This window comes from Pseudophryne corroboree, chromosome 1 (genome assembly GCF_028390025.1).
Source record: "Pseudophryne corroboree isolate aPseCor3 chromosome 1, aPseCor3.hap2, whole genome shotgun sequence".
Classification (NCBI taxonomy): domain Eukaryota; kingdom Metazoa; phylum Chordata; class Amphibia; order Anura; family Myobatrachidae; genus Pseudophryne; species Pseudophryne corroboree.
Genome location: NC_086444.1, coordinates 410,609,116 through 410,625,126, shown reverse-complemented (window position 1 = coordinate 410,625,126; position 16,011 = coordinate 410,609,116). Strand labels below are relative to the sequence as shown.

Genomic DNA, 16,011 nt, shown 5'->3' with positions numbered 1-16,011 from the left:
GACACTGACTCAAGTGTCGACGGTGAAGAAACAAACATATTTTCCTTTAGGGCCACACGTTACTTGTTAAGGGCAATGAAGGAGGTGTTACATATTTCTGATACTACAAGTACCACAAAAAAGGGTATTATGTGGGGTGTGGAAAAACTACCTATAGTTTTTCCTGAATCAGATAAATTAAATGAAGTGTGTGATGAGGCGCGGGGTTCCCCCGATAGAAAATTATTGGCGGTATACCCTTTCCCGCCAGAAGTTAGGGCGCGTTGGGAAACACCCCTTAGGGTGGATAAGGCGCTCACACGCTTATCAAAACAAGTGGCGGTACCGTCTCCAGATACGGCCGCCCTCAAGGAGCCAGCTGATAGGAGGCTGGAAAATATCCTAAAAAGTATATACACACATACTGGTGTTATACTGCGACCAGCGATCGCCTCAGCCTGGATGTGCAGCGCGGGGGTGGCTTGGTCGGATTCCCTGACTGAAAATATTGATACCCTTGACAGGGACAGTATTTTATTTACTATAGAGCATTTAAAGAATGCATTTCTATATATGCGAGATGCACAGAGGGATATTTGCACTCTGGCATCAAGAGTAAGTGCGATGTCCATATCTGCCAAAAGATGTTTATGGACACGACAGTGGTCAGGTGATGCAGATTCCAAACGGCACAAAGATGTATTGCCGTATAAAGGGGAGGAGTTATTTGGGGGTCGGTCCATCGGACCTGGTGGCCACGGCAACTGCTGGGAAATCCACCGTTTTTACCCTAAGTCACATCTATGCAGAAAAAGACACCGTCTTTTCAGCCTCAGTCCTCTCGTCCCCATAAGCATATCTGCCCAGGGATAGAGGAATGGGAAGAAGACTGCAGCAGGCAGCCCATTCCCAGGAACAGAAGCCTTCCACCGCTTCTGCCAAGTTCTCAGCATGACGCTGGGGCCGTACAGGACCCCTGGATCCTACAAGTAGTATCCCAGGGGTACAGATTGGAAAATCGAGACGTTTCCCCTCGCAGGTTCCTGAAGTCTGCTTTACCAACGTCTCCCTCCGACAGGGAGGCAGTATTGGAAACAATTCACAAGCTGTATTCCCAGCAGGTGATAATCAAAGTACCCCTCCTACAACAAGGAAAGGGGTATTATTCCACACTATATTGTGGTACTGAAACCAGAAGGCTCGGTGAGACCTATTCTAAATCTGAAATATTTGAACACTTACAAAGGTTCAAATCAAGATGGAGTCACTCAGAGCAGTGATAGCGAACCAGGAAGAAGGGGACTTTATGGTGTCCCGGGACATCAGGGATGCTTACCTCCATGTCCCAATTTGCCCTTCTCACCAAGGGTATCTCAGGTTCGTGGTACAGAACTGTCACTATCAGTTTCAGACGCTGCCGTTTGGATTGTCCACGGCACTCCGGGTCTTTACCAAGGTAATGCCCGAAATGATGATTCTTCTTCGAAGAAAATGGACGACCTCCTGATAAGAGCAAGGTCCAGAGAACAGTTGGAGGTCGGAGTAGCACTATCTCAAGTAGTTCTACGACAGCACGGGTGGATTCTAAATATTCCAAAACCGCAGTTGTTTCCGACGACACGTCTGCTGTTCCTAGGGACTGGACACAGTCCAGAAAAAGGTGTTTCTCCCGGAGGAGAAAGCCAGGGAGTTATCCGAGCTAGTCAGGAACCTCCTAAAACCAGGAAAAGTGTCAGTGCATCATTGCACAAGAGTCCTGGGAAAAATGGTGGCTTATTACGAAGCGATTCCATTCGGCAGATTCCACGCAAGAACTTTTCAGTGGGATCTGCTGGACAAATGGTCCGGATCGCATCTTCAGATGCATCAGCGGATAACCCTATCTCCAAGGACAAGGGTGTCTCTCCTGTGGTGGTTACAGAGTGCTCATCTTCTAGAGGGCCGCAGATTCGGCATTCAGGATTGGATGCTGGTGACCACGGATGCCAGCCTGAGAGGCTGGGGAGCAGTCACACAGGGAAAAAATTTCCAGGGAGTGTGATTAAGTCTGGAGACTTTTCTCCACATAAATATACTGGAGCTAAGGGCAATTTATAATGCTCTAAGCTTAGCAAGACCTCTGCTTCAAGGTCAGCCGGTATTGATCCAGTGGGACAACATCACGGCAGTCGCCCACGTAAACAGACAGGGCGGCACAAGAAGCAGGAGGGCAATGGCAAAAACTGCAAGGATTCTTCGCTGGGCGGAAAATCATGTGATAGCACTGTCAGCAGTGTTCATTCCGGGAGTGGACAACTGGGAAGCAGACCTCCTCAGCAGGCACGACCTCCACCCGGGAGAGTGGGGACTTCATCGGGAAGTTTTCCACATGATTGTGAACCGTTGGGAAAGACCAAAGGTGTACATGATGGCGTCCCGCCTGAACAAAAAACTGGACAGGTATTGCGCCAGGTCAAGAGACTTTCAGGCAATAGCTGTGGACGTTCTGGTAACACCGTGGGCGTACCAGTCGGTGTATGTGTTCCCTCCTCTGCTTCTCATACCCAAGGTATTGAGAATTATAAGACGTAGAGGAGTAAGAACTATACTCGTGGCTCCGGATTGGCCAAGAAGGACTTGGTACCCGGAACTTCAAGAGATACTCACAGAGGACTCATGACCTCTGCCGCTAAGAAGGGACTTGCTTCAGCACGTACCATGTCTGTTCCAAGACTTACCGCGGCTGCGTTTGACGGCATGGCGGTTGAACGCCGGATCCTAAGGGAAAAAGGCATTCCGGAAGAGGTCATTCCTACCCTGGTCAAAGCCAGGAAGGACGTGACCGCACAACATTATCACCACATGTGGCGAAAATATGTTGCGTGGTGTGAGGCCAGGAAGGCTCCACGAAGAAATTTCAACTCGGTCGATTCCTGCATTTCCTGCAAACAGGAGTGTCTATGGGCCTCAGATTGGGGTCCATTAAGGTTCAAATTTCGGCCCTGTCGATTTTCTTCCAGAAAGAATTGGCTTCAGTTCCTGAAGTCCAGAAGTTTGTCAAGGGAGTACTGCATATACAACCCCCTTTTGTGCCGCCAGTGGCACTGTGGGATCTCAACGTAGTTCTGGGATTCCTCAAATCACATTGGTTTAAACCGCTCAAATCTGTGGATTTGAAATATCTCACATGGAAAGTGACCATGATGTTGGCCCTGGCCTCGGCCAGGCGAGTGTCAGAATTGGCGGCTTTGTCTCAAAAAAGCCCATATCTGATTGTCCATTCGGACAGGGCAGAGCTGCGGACTCGTCCCCAGTTTCTCCCTAAGGTGGTGTCAGCGTTTCACCTGAACCAGCTTATTGTGGTACCTGCGGCTACTAGGGACTTGGAGGACTCCAAGTTGCTAGATGTTGTCAGGGCCCTGAAAATATCGGTTTCCAGGACGGCTGAAGTCAGGAAAACTGACTTGCTGTTATCCTGTATGCACCCAACAAACTGGGTGCTCTTGCTTCTAAGCAGACGATTGCTAGTTGGATGTGTAGTACAATTCAGCTTGCACATTCTGTGGCAGGCCTGCCACAGCCAAAATATGTAAATGCCCATTCCACAAGGAAGGTGGGCTCATCCTGGGCGGCTGCCCGAGGGGTCTCTGCATTACAACTCTGCCGAGCAGCTACGTGGTCGGGGGGAGAACACGTTTGTAAAATTCTACAAATTTGATACCCTGGCTAAAGAGGACCTGGAGTTCTCTCATTCGGTGCTGCAGAGTCATCCGCACTCTCCCGCCCGTTTGGGAGCTTTGGTATAATCCCCATGGTCCTGACGGAGTCCCCAGCATCCACTAGGACGTTAGAGAAAATAAGATTTTACTTACCGATAAATCTATTTCTCGTAGTCCGTAGTGGATGCTGGGCGCCCATCCCAAGTGCGGATTGTCTGCAATACTTGTACATAGTTATTGGTACAAAAATCGGGTTATTATTGTTGTGAGCCATCTTTTCAGAGGCTCCGCTGTTATCATGCTGTTAACTGGGTTCAGATCACAGGTTGTACAGTGTGATTGGTGTGGCTGGTATGAGTCTTACCCGGGATTCAAAATCCTTCCTTATTGTGTACGCTCGTCCGGGCACAGTATCCTAACTGAGGCTTGGAGGAGGGTCATAGGGGGAGGAGCCAGTGCACACCACCTGATCCTAAAGCTTTTACTTTTGTGCCCTGTCTCCTGCGGAGCCGCTATTCCCCATGGTCCTGACGGAGTCCCCAGCATCCACTACGGACTACGAGAAATAGATTTATCGGTAAGTAAAATCTTATTATTTGTTTGTCTGTATGTACAAGTAACTTTGATTCCCCTACAATCACAATGAGAATGTCTTAACAGTGGACAATGAAACTATTATGTATAACCTTGCAGGTAAGAGATACATTGAGGTGTTTCAAGTTGAGCAAGCCAAGGAACCAGATCTCTCATCAAAGGCCCAAAATAGACCATGGGAACAGCGGATGAAGGACTCTGAGATACAAGAAGACTTATCAGATTCTGGAAGACTCTTTATCAGAAACTTGTCATATAGCTGCGCGGAGGCTGACTTAGAGACTCTATTCTCCAAATATGGTAAAATTAATAGAAACTTATTTGTGGCATACTGAAGAATGTAGTTTATGAATAAATGAAGTACTGTGCTTCATCTATTATTTTCATAAAAAGTTAATTTGTATGCAATTCTGGAAAATGATCCATACTAGTTTTGAGCGTAACATCTCAGAAATCCAGACCATTAAAATTAATGCCATATGTGCACTTTACACCAGGCCTGACTTGAAATCCTGTGTATCACTGGCAGGATCATGTTCTGCGGCATCCCACAGAACAGGATCTGTGTAGACACAGAACCCCCTCCCAGGCCAAGGTCCTAAAATGTTGATTCAGAGTCCAAGCATACCTTGGATGCAGTTTGTTTGGATCAGAACTTCCGAATACCACTTTTTCCACTGTCTTGAAATAGCCTGTGTTTTTGCCCATGAATGCGCATCAACATGTGTTTTTGTTCAGTGGAAAAGGGTCAAAGAAAGGAAAACCCCCCGGGAATCCAACCTGCATAGCGAGCAGAGTTGGACATGGATAACGGGGAGGAGTTTAGATTTAACTTTTTTAGTCCCTATACTCTAACCCACATGGAATGGCTAACACAGTGTTCCCCAAATGGACTTTGAGAAAGGGATTTTACAATGATTAAAGTGCTTCTTTCCTTAAGACAGTGGTTTTGCCAAACGTAGACCTTAAGGCACCCCAACAGTCCAGGTTTTAAGGGTAGCCATGCTTGGGGAAAAGGTGACTTAATTAGTATCTTAGTCAGTTTGATTATACCATCTGTTCAGAAGCAAGAAAATCCTAAATCCTGGACTGTTGGGGTGCCTTGAGGACCTCATTTGGGAACCACTGCCTGAAGGTCTCTCATGCACCAATATGATCTTTTCTTACTATATGTCAAGAAAGACATCCTCTGCCAGCTTTTATGATCTGCTGTTGCGTTCGAAAACACAGCATCGGATCATCTGTGTGAATATCAGTCATCTGAGTAACCCTCCAGTTTGTCAGGATGGCTGTGTAAATCATGCTTCTGGGGCCAGTGAAGCTGCTACTGGCCTTGGCAAGCTCAGAAAATGTGGCCAGTACACCCCTATTCTCTATAATGGTTGATGTTGCCGCCCCTTTCCTCTCCCTTAAGTTGCAAGGGGGCACTGCTTCTGTTGTCGCAGACACAGCTCTGCATATGTGCAGTATAAATCCTGCACATGCGCAGATGACCAACCATTACATATGTACATAAACCATTGGGTACGCGTACATCTCTGATTTTGGCCCAGAGCATCCACTGTAGTGATTGAAGGATCTGGACTTACAGGGTTTACATTGACATTAGCTTCCACAACTGTGGAGTACATGTGAGGGAAGTGCTACTTTTTTTTGCCTAGACACTTAGGCAGGAATTGAAATGTTATCGCCCTTGATCTCCCATCTAAAGTGACGGGAGATCGCAGGGGGTGATATACAAATGAGGTCCCCTATCGCACTGATCGCACCCATTAGTGTCGGGTTTAGCCGCGTAAAGTGGCAAAAGCCAAATAAACTAATGGGCGGGATCGGGAAAAGTGCAGTTTGGGCACCCACGGATCACCTTTCACACATTTCAGCTCGCCACACCCGGCAGGTGCGAACTGAAATGTATACGCCAGCAATGCGCTCATACTCCTCTGGTTATGACGCATGAGGTCACATGATGCTTCATAACAAAGCAGAGAGTAAGTGAGATTTTAAACATCTGGAGCCATAGTTGAAGGCTTATGTGCCCCTAGTTGGCCACCACTGTGCTATGCTAGAAGGTGTAATTTGAAGATTCTGCCATAATATGTGGTTGGGTAGATTTAAATCATCTTTTTTTATTTGGTACCAACAGAGACCAGATCCAGTTGTATACAGTGCATCTGGAAAGTATTCACAGCGCGTAACTTTTTCCACATTTTGTTATGTTACAGCCTTATTCCGAAATTGAATAAATTAATTTTTGTCCGCAAAATTCTACACACAATACCCCATAATGACAACGTGAAAAAAAGTTTTTTAAAGATTTTTGCAAACTTATTTAAATTAAAAAACTAAGAAATCACATGTACATAAGTATTCACAGCCTTTGCCATGAAGCTCAAAATTGAGCTCAGGTGCATCCTGTTTCCACTGATCATCCTTGAGATGTTCCTACAGTTTAGTTGGAGTCCACCTGTGGTAAAATCAGTTCATTGGACATGATTTGGAAAGGCACACACCTGTCTATATAAGGTCCCACACTTGACAGTGCATGTCTGAGCACAAACTAAGCATGAAGTCAAAGGAATTGTCTGTAGTCCTCCGAGACAGGTTTGTCTCAAGGCACAAATCTGGGGAAGGGTACAGAAAAATATCTGCTGCTGTGAAGGTCCCAATGAGCACAGTGGCCTCCACCGAAGTTCGGAACCACCAGGACTCTTCCTAGAGCTGGCCGGCCGTCTAAACTGAGTGATCAGGGGGGAAGGGCCCTAGTCAGGGAATTGACCAAGAATCCGATGGTCACTCTGGCTGAGCCACAGCATTCCTCTATGGAGAGAGGAGAACCTTCCAGAAGGACAACCATCTCTGCAGCAATCCACCAATCAGCCCGCCTGGAGTTTGCCAAAATGCACCTGAAGGACTCTCAGACCATGAGAAACAAAATGTTGTCGTCTGATGAGACAAAGAATGAATGTCAGGCGTCATGTTTAGAGGAATCCAGGCACAGCTCATCACCAGGCCAATACCATCCCTACAGTGAAGCATGGCGGCAGCATCATGCTGTGGGGATGTTTTTCAGTGGCAGGAACTGGGAGTCTAGTCAGGATAGAGGGAAAGATGAATGCAGCAATGTGCAGAGACATCTTGGATGAAAACCTGTTCCACAGCGCTCTTGACCTCAGACTTGGGCGACTGTTCATCATTCAGCACACAGCCAAGATATCAAATGAGTGGCCTCAGGACAACTCTGTGAATGTCCTTGAGTGACCCAGCCAGTGCTCAGACTTGAATTCGATTGAACATCTCTGTAGAGATCTTAAAATAGCTTCCCATCCAACCTGATGGAGCTTGAGAGGCTCTGCAAAGAGGAATGGGCGAAACTGCCCATAGATAGGTATGCCAAGCTTGTAGTTTCATATTAAAAAAGACTTAAAGCTGTAATTGCTGCCAAAGGTGCATCAACAAAGTATTATGCAAAAGCTGTGAATACCTATGTACATGTGATTTCTTAGTGTTTTATTTTTAATAAATTTGCAAAAATCTAAAAAAAAACGTATTCTGCAACTGTGTACACTGGGATTCCACAGGGAATACTTCAGGGTGTAGAGTTGGATCTTGATCTGAGGCACCGACAGGTTAAAGCTTTGACTGCTCCCATGATGCACTCCACCACCTCCTCTATAACCCCGCCTCCAGCACTGGAGCTCAGTTTGTAAATTGGTGCCTGCAGAGCAGGTCACTAACAGGTGGGACTGCGCTAGGCAGCCCTGAAAAGAGCTTTTTAAGAAGACTTCAAGGGCTGCAGCACTTTCTATGTCATTCTGACATTCTGTGCTGCGGCTCCATCAACTCCCCAGCAGCGCTGCATACTCCTGCGGCCGGGTTCCCGGGTACTTGCAGCAGAGGCGCACCGGTCATCAGGCACAGCACTGTTGACGCTCTCCAGGATCGCGTGGCTGCACATCAGGGAGGAGGTAAGAGGGTCCCCAGGTGGGACCCGCTGCTAAATCGCGGTCCCAGGAGACGGACCGCACCGCTGTCGTGGACACTACTGCACAGGGACCCCACTATATCCACCAGGGCAGGGAGCACAGGCCGGATTTACTAAAATCCGTTTTGCATAGGCTCCACAGTACCCGGTGGTGAGGACCAGCATAGGGGATAAGGCGCTGACATGTAGCCTCTCCCCCAGCTCCGGACGCCATCTACTGCTGGTGTTCCCACCCTGGAGCTGCATTTCACTCTCCCTCACTACCTGTCAGCATTTTGGCGCCATCTTCACATAGCTGAGCTGATCTCCAGGACTGCAGGGCACGGTCTCCTCTGTAAAGCTGCCTGTCTCATCAGCGCTGTGCATTTACAGACACTTAAGTATTCTACATGTCATTTTAGACAGTGTTAGTTAAGAACAAGTGTACTGCTATCTGAATATTTAGTACAAGTATTCTGTGATATACATCCAGTATCTACTGTGCATTGTTATATCTATATTCATATGTAGTTTTACTAGTCCAGTGCAGTTTTATTGTTTATATGTAATAACTTCTGCCTTGTACCTGTGACTGAGTGTGCCTGCAGCTGTTGTGTGGGATTCCATTCTCCTATATCACATATTGCTATCACTATATTCTGTACCCTGAGGGGCTAGGTGCGTCAGGGTCCCATATATATATATATTTCTCTAACGTCCTAAGTGGATGCTGGGACTCCGTAAGGACCATGGGGAATAGCGGCTCCGCAGGAGACTGGGCACAACTAAGAAAGCTTTAGGACTAACTGGTGTGCACTGGCTCCTCCCACTATGACCCTCCTCCAGACCTCAGTTAGATTTCTGTGCCCGGCCGAGATGGATGCACACTAGGGGCTCTCCTGAGCTCCTAGAGAGAAAGTATATTTTAGGTTTTTTATTTTACAGTGAGATCTGCTGGCAACAGACTCACTGCAGCGAGGGACTAAGGGGAGAAGAAGCGAACCTACCTAACTGGTGGTAGCTTGGGCTTCTTAGGCTACTGGACACCATTAGCTCCAGAGGCATCGATCGCATGGAACCGGCCATTGATGTTCGGTCCCGGAGCCGCGCCGCCGGCCCCCTTACAGTGCCAGAAGCAAAAAGAGTCCGGAAAATCGGCGGCAGAAGACATCAGTCTTCACCAAGGTAGCGCACAGCACTGCAGCTGTGCGCCATTGCTCCTCATACACACTTCACACTCCGGTCACTGAGGGTGCAGGGCGCTGGGGGGGGGGGCGCCCTGAGCAGCAATAAAAACACCTTGGCTGGCAAATATATCACAATATATAGCCCCAGAGGCTATATATGTGATAAATACCCCTGCCAGAATTCATTAAAAAGCGGGAGAAAAGTCAGCCGAAAAAGGGGCGGAGCTATCTCCCTCAGCACACTGGCGCCATTTCTCCCTCACAGCTCCGCTGGAAGGAAGCTCCCTGGCTCTCCCCTGCAGTCTACACTACAGAAAGGGTAAAAAAGAGAGGGGGGGCACTAAATTTAGGCGCAATATACATATAGCAGCTATAAGGGGATATAATTTAGTTAATCCCTGTATTATATAGCGCTCTGGTGTGTGCTGGCATACTCTCTCTCCCCAAAGGGCTTTGTGGGGTCCTGTCTCCTGTCAGAGCATTCCCTGTGTGTGTGTGTGGTGTGTCGGTACGGCTGTGTCGACATGTTTGATGAGGAGACTTATGTGGAGGTGGAGCAAATGCCTGTAAAGGTGTTGTCACCCCCTGCGGGGCAGACACCTGAGTGGATGGACTTGTGGAAGGAATTACGTGAAAGTGTCGACTCCTTACATAAAAAATTTGATGACATGCCAAATGTGGGACAGCCGGCTTCTCAGCTCGTGCCTGCCCAGACGTCTCAAAGGCCATCAGGGGCTCTAAAACGCCCGCTACCTCAGATGGCAGACACAGATGTCGACACGGATACTGATACCAGTGTCGACGACAAAGAGAATAATGTTATGTCGAGTAGGGCCACTCGTTACATGATTGAGGCAATGAAAAATGTTTTACACATTTCTGATGTGACCCCAGGTACCAAAAAAAAGGGTATTATGTTTGGAGAGAAAAAACTCCCAGTAGTTTTTCCCCCTTCTGAAGAATTAAATGAAGTGTGTGTAGTAGCGTGGGCTTGCCCAGATAAAAAATTGGTAATTTCTAAAAAGTTACTAATGGCATACCCTTTCCCGCCAGAGGATAGGTCACGTTGGGAAACACCCCCTAAGGTGGATAAAGCGCTTACACGCTTATCAAAAAAGGTGGCACTACCGTCTCCGGATACGGTCGCCCTGAAGGAGCCTGCTGATAGAAAGCAGGAGGCTCTCCTGAAGGCTATATATACACACACTGGTATTATACTGAGATCAGCTATTGCTTCAGCATGGATGTGCAGTGCTGCTGCTGCATGGTCAGATTCCCTGTCAGAAAACATTGACACCCTAGACAGGGACACTATATTGCTGAACGTAGAGCATATTAAAGACGCTGTCTTATACATGAGAGATGCACAGAGGGATATTTGCCGGCTGGCATCTAAAATAAGTTGCACTGTCCATTTCTGCCAGGAGAGGGTTATGGACTCGGCAGTGGACAGGTGATGCAGATTCTAAAAGGCACATGGAAGTTATGCCTTATAAGGGTGAGGAGTTGTTCGGGGATGGTCTTTCAGACCTAGTGTCCACAGCAACGGCTGGGAAGTCAGCATTTTTACCACATGTCCCCTCACAACCAAAGAAAGTACCGTATTATCAGGTACAGTCCTTTCGTCCCCAAAAGAGCAGGCGGGGTAGAGGCGCGTCCTTTCTGCCCAGAGGCAGAGGTAGGGGAAAAAAGCTGCAGCATACTGCCAGTTCCCAGGAACAAAAGTCCTCCCCCGCTTCTTCTTCTAAGTCCGCCGCATGACGCTGGGGCTCAACAGGCGGAGCCAGGTACGGTGGGGGCCCGTCTCAAAAACTTCAGCAATCAGTGGGCTCGCTCACAAGTAGATCCCTGGATCCTTCAAGTGGTATCTCAGGGGTACAGGCTGGAATTCGAGACATTTCCCCCCCCGCCGTTTCCTCAAATCTGCCTTGCCAACAACTCCCTCAGGCAGGGAGGCTGTGATAGAGGCAATTCACAAGCTGTATTCCCAGCAGGTGATAGTCATGGTGCCCCTACTTCAACAAGGACGGGGTTACTATTCCACAATGTTTGTGGTACCGAAACCGGACGGTTCGGTGAGACCCATTTTAAATTTGAAATCCTTGAACACATATATAAAAAAATTCAAGTTCAAGATGGAATCGCTCAGGGCGGTTATTGCAAGCCTGGAAGAGGGGGATTACATGGTATCACTGGACATCAAGGATGCTTACCTGAATGTCCCCATTTACCATCCTCACCAGGAGTACCTCAGATTTGTGGTACAGGATTGTCATTACCAATTCCAGACGCTGCCGTTCGGCCTGTCCACGGCACCGAGGGTATTTACCAAGGTAATGGCCGAAATGATGATACTCCTTCGAAAAAAGGGAGTTTAAATTATCCCATACTTGGACGATCTCCTGATAAAGGCGAGGTCCAGAGAGCAGTTGTTGGTCGGGGTAGCACTATCTCGGGAAGTGCTACAACAGCACGGCTGGATTCTAAACATTCCAAAGTCACAGCTGGTTCCTGCGACACGTCTACTGTTCCTGGGGATGATTCTGGACACAGTCCAGAAAAAAGTGTTTCTCCCAGAGGAAAAAGCCAAGGAGCTGTCATCTCTGGTCAGAGGCCTCCTGAAACCAAAACAGGTGTCGGTGCGTCACTGCACGCGAGTCCTGGGAAAGATGGTAGCTTCCTACGAAGCAATTCCATTCGGCAGGTTCCATGCCAGAACCTTTCAGTGGGACCTGTTGGACCAATGGTCCGGATCGCATCTTCAAATGCATCGGCTGATAACCCTGTCTCCAAGGACCAGGGTGTCTCTGCTGTGGTGGCTGCAGAGTGCTCATCTCAGAGAGGGCCGCAGATTCGGCATACAGGACTGGGTCCTGGTGACCACAGATGCCAGCCTTCGAGGCTGGGGGGCAGTCACACAGGGAAGAAACTTCCAAGGACTATGGTCAAGTCAGGAGACTTCCCTACACATAAATGTTCTGGAACTAAGGGCCATTTACAATGCCCTAAGTCAGGCAAAACCCCTGCTTCAAAACCAGCCGGTACTGATCCAGTCAGACTACATCACGGCGGTCGCCCATGTAAACCGACAGGGCGGCACGAGAAGCAGGACGGCGATGGCAGAAGCCACAAGGATTCTCCGATGGGCGGAAAATCACGTGTCAGCACTGTCAGCAGTGTTCATTCCGGGAGTGGACAACTGGTAAGCAGACTTCCTCAGCAGGCACGACCTCCACCCGGGAGAGTGGGGACTTCATCCAGAAGTCTTCCAAATGATTGTAAACCGTTGGGAAAGGCCACAGGTGGACATGATGGCGTCCCGCCTAAACAATAATAAGGAGAAGAGGAGTAAGAACCATACTCATTGTTCCGGATTGGCCAAGAAGGGCTTGGTACCCGGAACTTCAAGAAATAATCTCAGAGGACCCATGGCCTCTGCCACTCAGACAGGACCTGCTACAGCAGGGGCCCTATCTGTTCCAAGACTTACCGCGGCTGCGTTTGACGGCATGGCGGTTGAACACCGGATCCTGAAGGAAAAGGGCATTCCGGAGGAAGTCATTCCTACGCTGGTTAAAGCTAGGAAAGAAGTAACCGCAAACCATTATCACCGCATATGGCGGAAATATGTTGCGTGGTGTGAGGCCAGGAAGGCCCCAACGGAAGAATTTCAGCTGGGTCGTTTCCTGCACTTTCTACAGTCAGGGGTGACTATGGGCCTAAAATTGGGTTCCATTAAGGTCCAGATTTCGGCTCTGTCGATTTTCTTCCAGAGAGAACTGGCTTCCCTACCTGAAGTTCAAACGTTTGTTAAGGGAGTGCTGCATATCCAGCCCCCTTTTGTGCCTCCAGTGGCACCTTGGGATCTCAACGTGGTGTTGAATTTCCTAAAGTCACATTGGTTTGAGCCACTTAAGACCGTGGATTTGAAATATCTCACGTGGAAAGTGGTCATGTTGTTGGCCTTGGCTTCGGCCAGGCGCGTATCAGAATTGGCGGCTTTGTCATGTAAAAGCCCTTATCTGATTTTCCATATGGATAGGGCAGAATTGAGGACTCGTCCCCAGTTTCTCCCTAAGTTGGTATCAGCTTTTCACTTGAACCAACCTATTGTTGTGCCTGCGGCTACTAGGGACTTGGAGGACTCCAAGTTACTGGACGTAGTCAGGGCCTTGAAAATTTATGTTTCCAGGACGGCTGGAGTCAGGAAGACTGACTCGCTATTTATCCTGTATGCACCCAACAAACTGGGTGCTCCTGCTTCGAAGCAGACTATTGCTCGCTGGATTTGTAGCTCAATTCAGCTTGCGCATTCTGCGGCTGGACTGCCACAGCCTAAATCTGTAAAAGCCCATTCCACGAGGAAGGTGGGCTCTTCTTGGGCGGCTGCCCGAGGGGTCTCGGCTTTACAACTTTGCTGAGCAGCTACTTGGTCAGGGGCAAACACGTTTGCAAAATTCTACAAATTTGATACCCTGGCTGAGGAGGACCTTGAGTTCTCTCATTCGGTGCTGCAGAGTCATCCGCACTCTCCCGCCCGTTTGGTAGCTTTGGTATAATCCCCATGGTCCTTACGGAGTCCCAGCATCCACTTAGGATGTTAGAGAAAATAAGATTTTACTCACCGGTAAATCTATTTCTCGTAGTCCGTAGTGGATGCTGGGCGCCCGTCCCAAGTGCGGACTGTCTGCAATGCTTGTATATAGTTATTGTTAACTAAAGGGTTATTGTTGAGCCATCTGTTGAGAGGCTCTGTTATGTTCATACTGTTAACTGGGTATAATATCACGAGTTATACGGTGTGATTGGTGTGGCTGGTATGAGTCTTACCCGGGATTCAAAATCCTTCCTTATTGTGTCAGCTCTTCCGGGACCAGTATCCTAACTGAGGTCTGGAGGAAGGTCATAGTGGGAGGAGCCAGTGCACACCAGTTAGTCCTAAAGCTTTCTTAGTTGTGCCCAGTCTCCTGCGGAGCCGCTATTCCCCATGGTCCTTACGGAGTCCCAGCATCCACTACGGACTACGAGAAATAGATTTACCGGTGAGTAAAATCTTATTATCTATATCTATATATATATATAAATATATATATATATATATATATAGTCGCACAGATTATACAAATGTGGTATTTTTCCTGTGTTTTCAGTCACCTCATACCGCTTAAATCCTCTGTTCTGGGTCCTGTATTTACTGTTGCATAACACAGGGATTTATTTGCAGGTGTTGTGTTTGTCCGGCTATATAGTACTATTACGCTCTAAGGCTACATTCCCTGTAATGTCTGCCACACAGGGCGGGAAATCCACGGACGCTTCTGAATAATGCAGTGCTGGCACCAAGGATTTACCTGAGGGGAAAGTTTTAGCTAATGGTTCAGCCACTCGGTGCAATACACCTCCCAGTCAACCCGCAGCACCTGTGGCTAATCAGGACCCACCTAGGGCAGTGTTCTCAAGTATGCTGAGTACGCTTGTGACATTTCTTACGCCCCCTGTGGGACCTCCTGTGCCATTACAGCCACATATTGTCCCTGTAGTTAATCCGCCCTGGGCGGACACTCTGTCTACTTAGTTACAACAATTAAATCAATCTTTGGGGCCAAGGGGTCATCTAAGCGGGCCATTTCTTCCTCACAATCTACTAATATTTCGGATAATTCTGATGAGGATGGGGAATGTACTGATACGTCAGACACTGATACAGTTGCTTCTGATGAGGAATCTACAACCCAGGTTGATGTTCCTGACCTAGTGGAGGCTGTTAAGCTGATTCTCCAAATAGATGATGAGATCAAGCCCACTACTGCGTCTAAGAAACCTGATAAGTTAAAACGTCAGAAGGTTACTAAAGTAGTCTTACCACATTCTGACCATTTAATTGACATACTCCAGGAATCCTGGTCGTCTCCAGGAAATAAATTCTCCCTGTCTAAAAAGACGCTAGCTCGTTATCCTATGCCTGCAGAGTTGAGTAACAAGTGGGAAACTCCATCGCCGGTGGACTCTTGTGTCGCCCGTCTTGTGGTGTCATCTACTCTGCCTGTCATCACTGTCACCTTACTAAAGGAACCGACGGATAAGCATGTGGAGGGTTGCCTGAAGTCTATTTACTCTCTTACTGGTTATGTGCATAGACCCACTATGGCAGCCTCCTGGGCTGCAAAAGGAATTGAAGCATGGGTTCAGGCAATTGAGGATGAGCTGCCTCAGGATTTTTCTGACACTGCCAGACAATATCTGTCTTATATTACCACAGCCTCCCACTATATTCAGGAGGCGGCCTCTGGGGCAGGTGTTATGGCGTCCAAGGCGTCTACTACGTCTATCCTGGCTCGCCAAATTCTGTGGTTGAGGTCCCTTGGAGGTGCTCCCTTTTAAGGGAGACATCCTATTTGGGGAGTATCTGAATAAGATTGGGACTGACTTGGCGACTGCTAAGACTGCATTTCTCTCAAGTACTAATCCTTCTGCTCCGAATACTAAGAGTACTACTTTTCGTTCCTTTCGACCTCCAGGGAAAGCAATAGGTCAGGCGTACCCGAGACAGGCTCGTGCTTCCAAAACCACTAAGCCCAAACCTAAGCAATCC

At 48.1% G+C, this 16,011-nt stretch overlaps 1 protein-coding gene across 1 annotated transcript in view; it reads left to right on the top strand.

The window, feature by feature from the left end:
- Window positions 1-16,011, top strand: part of RBM19 (RNA binding motif protein 19) — a 226,788-nt gene that overhangs the window by 106,352 nt on the left and 104,425 nt on the right. The window contains exon 10 of the mRNA XM_063913293.1: window positions 4,371-4,571. Within this exon, the coding sequence (XP_063769363.1) occupies window positions 4,371-4,571 (201 nt within the window). The remainder of the gene's footprint in view (window positions 1-4,370; window positions 4,572-16,011) is intronic.